The sequence below is a fragment of the Atta cephalotes genome (genome assembly GCF_000143395.1).
Source record: "Atta cephalotes unplaced genomic scaffold scaffold00044, whole genome shotgun sequence".
Classification (NCBI taxonomy): domain Eukaryota; kingdom Metazoa; phylum Arthropoda; class Insecta; order Hymenoptera; family Formicidae; genus Atta; species Atta cephalotes.
The window spans coordinates 1711364-1722414 of record NW_012130108.1 but is presented as its reverse complement, the minus strand read 5'-3'; the positions used below and the strand labels follow the sequence as shown (position 1 = coordinate 1722414).

At 37.5% G+C, this 11051-nt stretch overlaps 1 protein-coding gene across 1 annotated transcript in view; it reads right to left on the bottom strand.

Moving 5' to 3' along the window:
- Positions 1-1189: 1189 nt before the first annotated feature.
- The window catches only part of LOC105622407 (cAMP-dependent protein kinase type I regulatory subunit), a 13214-nt gene continuing 3352 nt past the window's right edge, over positions 1190-11051 (bottom strand). Inside the window, exons 2-5 of the mRNA XM_012203833.1 lie at positions 2857-3166; positions 2496-2762; positions 2056-2259; positions 1190-1362 (exon numbers count right to left, since the gene is read on the bottom strand). Of these exons, the coding sequence (XP_012059223.1) occupies positions 1190-1362; positions 2056-2259; positions 2496-2762; positions 2857-3166 (954 nt within the window). The remainder of the gene's footprint in view (positions 1363-2055; positions 2260-2495; positions 2763-2856; positions 3167-11051) is intronic.

Genomic DNA, 11051 nt, shown 5'->3' with positions numbered 1-11051 from the left:
AAATGTTAAATAATTTAACAATTCATGAGACAACATAGAACATTTAAAATATATAACAGTAAACGAGAAAATATCATTAACGCCGATCCTTTCGCTGATGGATAATATTTACGGCTCCTGGCTCGTTACTGTAATTATATCGGATTAGACATCAGAAATGAAAACTTATTACATATGCTTTACACAATACTTACAATATATTTGCAATGAAAGAACTCAGCTTTTTACATGTCACTAATTTTTTTTTGATAGAATAGACTTGTAAAATTCATTGAAGATTCGTAAAATAAAATCTGCCAACTTTAATCGGATGTTGTGAAGTTTACATTCAAAATAAAAAATAAGTGTAGACAGAATTATTTATCGTGAATGCATAAAAAGTACTTCATTAATTTATTCTATCGAACAAAAGCGGGAGGCAATACAATTTTTCACTTCTGATGTAATAGAAGCCTTAAAATCACTTTCGAATAATTTAACGTGGTTCGATCACGAATTCGCGTAATAATATGAGCTTAATGAGCGCCTGCATTTTCGACGTAGATCTTAGGATTATAAACTACGTCGGGACATATCGTATTAGTTTCGATCAAAGATATCTACAATGCACGCGAAATGCACGCAACGTGCCATTAACCGGATAACTCGTTAGCGTCTTCAAGCAAGAAGGAACCTGATCTTACGAATCTGTTCTCTAATTCATATTGTTAACATTTGGTATCATCTGTGATCTTTTTTAGATTCTTTTATAAATTTTATTTTTAAAATTAGAGTTTTAGCTTCTCGAAAGAGACGTTAACGGATTAATAATTTCTCGTGCACGAGAATCTTAGTAGGAACAGATTGCGCGGAAGAGATCAACGTCAATATGAATTCGCATGCGCGTCGGCATCGAGTCGCGAGCTACACAGTGCGTAAATAGCCTTACGGTAAATATATTAACAGCGTCTCTCTAACGATTCCGTTTGTGTTTTTTTGTGTGTATGGCGTGTACACATCTGATTGATAGCTGACGTAACACATTAATTCACTTATATATAAATATTAATCAAATAAAAAAAGATTTAACTATGGTACGACAAAATAACGTAGCCCTCGGTGGAAAATGAAGTCGGGGATGATCGGCAGCGATGCCTGCAATGACGAGATTGGAGTTAGGAAGAGGAGGGAGGATGCGGAGAGACCGAGTTTATACGGAAAGGGACACGAAGCTATTATACTGGGTGATGTTGCGTTTCAGAATATCGGCGCACGGACCTAAGACCCGCTCGAACCGTGCCCGATCTAGTTTCACACACTTCAACGGACCCCTAGCTACTACAGTTGCCGCTCGGGGCCTGTCTAGCAGTAGCGCTATTTCTCCTGTAACAAAAAAAATTCACGTCGTTATTTCAATTCTCTTTTGCATACACAATTTCACATAAAAATTTATAGGTTTAGTGGTTAATCGAATGGCAGAATTAGATTAAAGCTCCTGTTCATTACTATTGCAGATTGTGAGTAACATCAGAAGCAAGAAAATACAATGAAAATTCTTGCAAAATATTTTAATATGAAAATGTTTTATTACAACGATAGAATCGATTTGTAAAATATATTGCAAATTTTCCTTTTGTTTCATTAATTAATAAATAATCATACAACTGAAGAAGGAAAATAAATTATCCATAATGCATAATACAAAATGAAATGAATTATGTTGACAGCTATGTTGACAAACTGTTAAATTAATAATTATATAGAAATAAATATGATTTAATTTCTCCCAGAAATAAGAATAATCTTTTGTATATTTTATAAGTCTATTTCATTAATTGCAAATATTGTTTTATCGAAAATATTTCTTTTTATTATGTTTTTTCGCTTCTGACGTCAATCTAAAATAGTAGTGATGAATGAATAGAAACTTTAAATATTAGAGAAAATCGTAAATTCTTGTTTTTTTGAAATATTAGAAACATTATCTCGCTGTTATAATAAGTGTATATCCTCTTTATTTTGTAATCAACTTTTCACGAAAATTCATTTTTAACTGTTCCGGATTTTATATATTACCGAAGTAATCCGATGGTCCTAAACGGCCGACCTCTGCGGGTTCGTCTCCTTCCGAACGTTGTTGAAGGACCACCGCCGTACCCTCGACAATTATATAAAAATCTTCACCCGGTTCACCCTGTCGAACTATCGTTTCACCGTCGTCGAACGCCACTGGTTCCAGAGCGTCTGCCACTGTAAGTCTTTCCCATTTATCCAAGGATTCTGCAAAGTGCATCGTAAATATCATTGATGGCCCTCTCCATGTTATCTTCCTATAGTATTTTATTTTCTAACATCCTTAAAAATCTTATAAGGGTTACTTTTATTATTTTAAGTCTGTAACAGAGTAAGAAGATTCTATTATTCTAAGAATTCTGAAGAAGAAATTCCGATTGATTTACTACGTAAAGTAGGATAATAATCCTCTCTAGGAAATGAACATTTTCGAGCGGACTCACCGAGTATTGAAACTCTGGATAAGAATTCCTCGTACATTTTCCTTTTCCTTATGGTAGAGCCCATGAGAATTCTGCGGTAGGAATCCCTATCAATACCCCAGAGCTTCACATCGGTCTTTGCTCTAACTGTGGCGGCGCGTGGAGTTCCATAAATTAATGCGAGCTCGCCGAAGCTCCCACCCTCGCCGATCGTCGTCGCCAGTTCGCCATTGACGAATATTTCGACTTCTCCTTGATCGATCACGTAAAAATTGTCACCTTCGTCGCCTTGGAAAAATATATGACATTCATTTATTCCATGAATTAATGCGACAAACCAACCAGACGGAAGCACAAAACGATATATTTGAGCAATATACACCTTGACGAATGATCGCCTCGCCAGGCAGAAAGGTCACGGGAAACATTGCATCGAATATGTCGGAGCGCTCGTTCTCGTCTAGGTGTGCAAACAGTACATTCTTGGCGATGGCCTTGCTCAGGGCAGCCATGGTTTTGTAATCTTTAGGTACGACCTTCTTGACGTAACTGGTGGCATCCTCTTCGGAGACCGGCTCCGCTGAGATTCCGCCTCGCCGTCGTGGTACCTGCGGGCCCTGTTGTCCCGCAGGCATGTCTTCCGTATCCTCGGGACTCGTGGCGATCTGTTGTTTGGCATCGTGAGCCTGTTCCTGTAAATAAACGAGATAAAGTATTAGCTGAGATGATAGTACGCATGATGAAAGATCTTTAACTAAAATGTCAATGACTGCATTTAGCAGAAAAAGCAGCTTTAACGAGTTTTTAATATGATTAATTTTATATTGAGTTCCTCACTCAATGTATAACTGTATAAATTAATCATATTAAAGAATCTTACAACAATTAGCTGCTTTTTCTGCTGAAAACAGTCAATATAATTATTAGTCAATATAATTATTACATTTTGTATATTATATTATTTATTTATTCCTATTTCTTTTGATATATCGAATCGATTTGTCAATCTCAACGGGTTAATTCGATAAAAAGGAATCTCTTCGAACATAATTAATACAGTCAATTAATACAGAAGGAAAAAAACAATATAACAATATTCTTACAAGAATCGGTTATCGATTTGCTGATAAATAATGTAGAAGCATGTCTTAATATTGCAGAGTGTACAATAAATTAACACGTTCGCTACCTTTAAAAATTTTTCACATTGAAATTTCAAATATTTCTTTTTAATTAATTTTTTGCAACTAATTTTCGATTGAAAATGTACACTAACATATACTTTCAACCAAGAATTAAAACAATTATTATCTCTGTCGATCCCCATCGACGAGCATCACAGCGACGTGTTACGGTTATCATATTGCTTGCACATTCGGGAGGAACACAAAATTGCTAAAAAAAAAAGACGCAAATTAATAATTCATTAACCACGCGCCTGACCCTCGTGGCCAGGCTTTTCGCCTCATCGCGCATATAATTACCATGAAATTATAAATTATGTAGGTCTTTAGATAAAACCTCATGTTACCGTCGCTTATGTATACGATGTACGATGCACATCGCCGGGGATGAGAGAGGTAAGCGAATAATGCCATAGGTCAGTTGGCGTTTTCACGCACGAACGCGCCGTCTCTCTTCGTGGCGAACCTCGTCGTGGTGCATCGTGCTAACGAGTATATTCAAATCAGCGCAATTCGCAATTCATTCTTTAATTGCCATGATAATATGCCGGCGCACGCTAACGTTATCCGCATACAAGGAGCCATCGCGATCACATCTATTTCGGGGTCTTACAAACCGACGAATACATTCAGAACGCGACATTTGTACGTCTCACGAGTCACATATAAATAAATTCGAGAAAGAAAAGTAATATCTCTCCGTATAAATCGTATACTTTGATCTCGCTAGTGAAAATTAAGATACGGTGAGAAACTGTATCTATTATTTAATCATTCATGAGAAACACAGAAGTGATGCTGGTAAAAATATGTCTGAGAAAAAAATCGCAGGATGACACTAGAAATTTGGAATGAAATCTTGCAATTAGTCTGTATCCTGCAAGAAGATCTTCATTAAAACGTTATTTGGACGTTTTCAATGGGAGAGACATTCAAGTTTCAATTTTAGAATAAATTGTTCAATGACATCATCAGGTTTATGAATGGCAATTATCGATAATGAGAGGGGATTTGATCGCGATTCACTAATGATCGCTCGATATAACGCAGCTCCCAATGAACTTATAAAACTTGACCATCCGATGAATCCTCCGCAAAGGCGCGTCTAGGCGCCTGACATGCGCCTCTGATATGCATTAAAAATAGAAGAGCAGAACTGCATTTATCGGAATTATCCAATAGATACGCCAGACGAAATCATATCCTTCGAAATCGTCGTGAATTCGATTATATCTGTTTACATTTTAAACGCAATTTATGGACAATCTATAAAATGGCACGAGATCCTATTTACAATTCAACGCAAATTGCAAATATATAAATGATCAATTAAGAGGAAACAATAATATACGTCACAAACAATTCAAATTATAATTGCATATAAATAAATGCACGTAACAAATGTAATTAAACCGACTCTTGTCTGTATTCTTGTTTGCCGCGGCTTATTATCGCAGGCCTGCACTAATATAATAAAGACGCATTATGTAATTGCTATTACAAACAATATACATAACTGAAACACTAGACTATCGCTAGGATGATAGTTATTAAATCTGTTAGTTTTACTACGCATACCTGGCGGACGCGCGCTTTCGGCCCGCAAAAATAGAACACGTTCTAATTCCATGAATACAATCCGCGATTCCGCAATTCCGCTTTGTGCGTTTTGCATCCGAAGCATAAAATTAGGCATGAAACTTTTCTCCCGTTTTTTCTCCCGAATTATCGATTATCTAAAATGAACTTCGGAATAGAAGAATTATGTAGTCAGATAATCGAAATAAGAAACGCATGCGAGCATGAATAACTGGATAAACTATGTGCATAACTATATATAACATGCCGTATTAGATTCCACTCAAAGTCATCAACGGAATCAACGAATAGACGTACACTCTTTTATACAATCTCGTCAATGATAACATGTATGTATGTATATAGTCATCGGCTGCGGCGAATAAATGCTGCACGCATACATTCCCATACACGTCTACATTCTTAGGCACACTCTCGACGTAAGAGGATCTCAGCGCAAGTGTTTTTCAAGCTTATATCTTTTTCGCAAAGTGTGTGAGTGGGGAAATATACTTCAAGGATGATTAGAAAATATATCTCTGAAAAAAGTTTGAACTAAAAAAAAAAAAATAAATGTTGAATAAATATGTAAGAATATTCTTGAAAATTCAATAAGGAATATGAGTTATATAAAAATTATAATTATATATTAATTATTCTGAGATAATGACCGTAAGAATTTTTAAGTCAAGTGTTTGACTGATCGATAATATCGAACATTTTTTACATTGATCTTAAGATACTTTAAGATTCCTCTTAAAAGTATCTTGTTTTTTTTTTTCATTCGATTGGAAGATGACGTAAAAAGACTGAGTAAATGCCATACTACTCTTAGAAAATTACTTTTCGTTGAAGAAGGCTTCTCATACCAACGCGAATGGCATAGTAAGACTATAGTTGCCATTTAAGAATCTTTCGTGCCATATAAGAGACGACAAAATATCAAGCAAGACTAAAAAGTATCTGTTGTAATTTTTCTAATAAAAAGGATAGCCTTCTCTGATATATTTACTGTTTACATTTGTGACTTTTAAAGTCGAGCCTTCTTCCTTTAATAATTGCGGCCAATCATTTTTTCTTAGAAATACAAATCCAATGAGTTTACTGAAGTCATATAACTCTTATAAGATACATAATCAGAAATCCAAAATTAGAAGGCTTTCTTCCTTTAATAATAATTGTATGGTCATATAAATTTTTCCTAGAAACATAAATCCAATAAGTTCGTTGAAGTCATGTAACTCTTGTGAAATAATAATACATTATTAGAGATCCAGAATTAGAAAGATAAGAAAGAGGAAAGAAGTTCACGGACAATTATACGATCGACTTCTTGGAAGTTACAAATCTTTCAATCGGGAAAGCTTCTTCACGTAATTCTTTTCTTTCCATTCCACTTGGACATTTCACTTTTAATTTGCAAAGAAATCGTAAGATCACTACTTCTGACGAAAAAATGAAAAGGAACGTAGAATTTTAAAACGCAAAACTCCGATGATTAATATTGATCTATCGCTCAAGATCAATTACGTGCGCGCATAACTTGGACGATTACGAGCGCACTCGTTCCTCTTTTTTTCGTACCTTATTCATCATTTCTTTCGATCCTCCTCCTTTTCCTTCACTCTCCTTCTCTCCGTCTGCCCCCGTGTTCTTCTGCTTTCCGCCGACGCGTTAACACTTATGAAACAACCGCTTTTCGCGGCAGCGTGTCGTAGGTCGGCGATCTCGCAGATTCTCGCGAACGCACGGAAAAGGAGATCGTCTCCGTCGTCGTCACCGCCGCCGTCGTCGTCCCGTCGTCGCACACGCGATCTCGCGTCTCCGTCGTCGTCCGCCTTCTCTTCCTCTTCTTCTTCTCTCGCACGCTTCGCGATTTTATAAGGCCTCGAACGGAATCCAATTAAAGGTCGGAGAAGATCTAGCACGCGCGCGCGTCTGTGCGTCCGTCGGCGCGACAGCGTCGGTATGCGTACTGCTGTTGCTGCTGATGCTCGTTTGACCGCTCGCCGCCGTACTCGGCGCCTGCCCGACGGTTCCTGGACGGGACGGATATGCCGCCGAGATGCTGTCTCGTGGTAGTCGGTAAGTAAGGTCTTCCGCTCGCGTTAACGCGCGAACGTAAGCAACTCCAGTGGATCGATCTGCGGTGGTGGTGGTGGAGGAGGCGGCGGCGGCGGCGGCAATGATGACAGCATTTTTCAAGACCTCGGTTCGTAAACCTGAGACGTACTCGTAGTACTTGGATTTGTGGGAAATATGTTTCAGTGACATTTTATACTTTCTATTACTTTGCGTCCCACTACATATAAAGTTTGTATCAATGCCATAACTGGAGTTGCCAGTGAAAGAGTCTGGAGATTAGACATTAATTTTGTAAATGAATTGAAATAATTAAAGAGTCCGTTGATTTTATTTATAATAACTAATCTTTGTTGTTATTCTCATTCTTTAATTATGTAAATTTATCTCTGCTATCTTTACTTTTTTCTTTTTAATTATCTTTTAGTAATTATACTTTAATAATTATTCTTTTTAATTATCTTCAGTAATCTTTGTATTACCTTGCGTCTAAGTTATTATACATTCTGCTGTTAAATTGTATTTGTTCACAGCGCTCATAAGATATATCATCCTAAAACGTTCAATAAATAACAATAGTTATTTATCTATAATTATTACAATATTTCCTCTTCTTTTTCCATTTTCCTGTTATTTTATTATACGTTGTGTTTATTTCGTATTATCGTATTATATTAATATCGCCCTCGTCTCTCTACTGGATTTCCTTTCGTTGCTACCTACGTGAATTTTCATCTCTTGTCCCCCGAGTTTGCTATACAACGTTGCCGACGTTATTGTCAAACGGAGGCAGTTGAATATTTTATTCTCATAAATTCAAGCGCCACGACGCGATCACCGTTCCTGGCGATGACGTCGGAGGAAAATCGGCGCCGCGGCGCGCAGGAAGAAGACAATCTATCGGCGGCTGGATTCCCTCGGTTATGGCATCTCACATTTTTGTGAACTGTCGGTGCTTTTAACATGCTCTTTCTCTCTCTCTGTTTCCATCTCTCTATCTTGGCTATAAGGTTGCGCCTCGTTATATTTCGAGCGTGCTCTATGTTTAGATCAGCTGCCCCTATATCGCGCTCTCCTTCTCTCCTTTTGCGCGCATACATACGCATACAACATTTATGTGTGTACGCACACACAATTGCAAGCCCTCTTTTCATCCCCGCGCGATGCAGTTCTCCTTCTTTTTCTTTCCGCTTTCTCTTACTACGCCCTTCCTATGGCCGAGACACGACAGAGGGTGTTTCACGACCACGTAAACCTGAGCAAAAAATTCGTGCGGTTATTTAAGGTAAATAATTCTTGCAGAAGGGTGCACCATTTGCTTCAATTAATGAGAAATTCTCTGAAAGTAATTGAAGTTCATCTTTTCCGCTTTGAAACAACTTTCACGAAAAAAAAGGGTGGTGGAAAAAAAAGGGACTGATTTTTTTTTGCAGAAGTCTTCATCCAATCCCATTTAATTCTTGCTCCCGCAGACTCCCTCGCGATTATAATTGCGAGGACACTTTATTCCACGAGTTGATTATACGCGCTTGTTTACTCCTCGTTCTTCTTATATCTCGTGTCATAACTTTCGCTTCAATACTTCTATGTTTGCGCGTCTTTCAGTCCCCTTTTTCCTCGATAAGTCTTCCTAGGTCTCGCGATTATTATTCTATCCCGCAGGCGTCGTATCTCTCATCATTCTCGAGGGATTTTTCTATTCCAGAGGAATAAATTCCACTTTTTCTCTTCTCTCGTATATGCATTTTTCTTTCTTTCTCTTTCGCAAGCGCTTTTTGCCATGTACATATATCGCATAAGCACGGAAGGCCAACACGCGAGGTGATGATCCGCCGTCCCGCGCGCATCTTCGTCTTCCTCGATGACACCGTCACGCTGACTGACGCGTGCGATGGAGACGTTCGATCGAAAGACATCCTCGCGTGATCCCTTCGGCATTATGGGAACGGAAACAATCATTCCCAAACGATTGTTCGACGGAGCAACGGTTAGGTAAAATGTTAATACATTATATGCTAGCAGTGCCAAGCATATTGCGGCAGATTGATATCAATTGCGTCCGCATTAAGCTAGATATTTTGTTCACCGTTTTTAGACAGCATTCAATATAATTTGACGTTGCAGATTATCAGAAATCAAATAGAATCTGTCATTTTTTAAATCGTTTAAAGGGAATGTTTCATTTAAATGGCTGAGAAATACATACTGAAAAGTTTGATGTGTGACTATAATTGTATGATAAAATAATAGTGATAAACAAAGCACTATTTATAGTTATTAGTACTGTTATAATGTTAGTAATAATTATTATATTTAGTTCTATGTATAAAAAATATATATTGGCCTCCTTGGAAAAGGATAGTTACAGTTATTTTTGGAACAACTATGTTTTCTGTATAGAACTATAATATAATAATAATTATTACTAAAATTATAGTGTCCAATTATAAAAATGGAGCTTCTAATCATAATTATTTTGTCGTGCAATTATATACATCACAAACAACAAATAGTTGTCTCTCAGTAAACAACGAGATCGTCATCACTAAAGGAAATTAACGTCACCTTGACGAAACCCTGTTTACTCATATCGATTCTTCCCACAGCGGTGAAATACCTCGCCATATTTTGCTTTCTGCCTCGGAAACGGCCTTCGGCCTACGCACTTTGTGTGACTTGATAAACATTTACGTCGCAGAATGATAGAATACCAGATATCCGTGGTAAATGCTGATAAATTCGATAGCCATTTTATTGTTACAAAAATTCTAGATTCTTGATATACTCGGAATCCGCTACCGTTCCTCGACGGAGATGTTTCCGCATGACAGTAATCGCGTTTCCGTTTATTTTAGGCAGCCGTCGCTCTTTTGATCGCCTTAGCGAAGCCTTCGATCTTCTTAGGTGACATGCGTCGCGTTCTTCAATCGCGTGGGTGGCGGCCGCACGAACTTGGTTGCTTAACGTAATTGCTCCAGCGTCGCTAACGTTAAATGGGAAAGGTAACGGGCGGCAAAAGGTCTTGGGGCTTACGGAAACTGCATTAAGGATCACGCCAAAGTAAGGATATAGTCTGCTCTTCCGATTGACGTATTTCAATCATAAGATATCCGCCCTTCCATATAATAAATCCATTTTATAAATCCATTTTGATAAACGGATCAGCCAGGAATATTTGACAAAGAATAATGACGTTAATTAAATAGAATCTTTCTTATTCATTTTACTTCTCTGCAGAGACCTTATGCACCTTGCATATATTTTATTTCTCACGAGAGATTAATTTTCAATATTCGTTACCTCATTTCATTTTTAATTTAAAACTAACTTATCTTGTTTCAGAAACTTCACTGAAAAACAGTAAATATTTATTCCTATACCAGTGTAAATTAATTTTCATCTCAGTTTAACTTATTTCTTATCCTCTTCTGAATTAGTAAAAGATAAAAGTAAATTGAACCGACTGAATTAACTTTCGAAGCTGATGATAAAATCTGCGCGCGCACGCACGCACACACACACACACACACACACACACACACACACACACACACACACACACACACACACACACACACACACACACACACACACACACACACACACACACACACACACACACACACACACACACACACACACACACACACACACACTACACACACACACACACTACACACACCACACTACACAACTACACACTACTACAACTACTACTACTACTAACTACTAC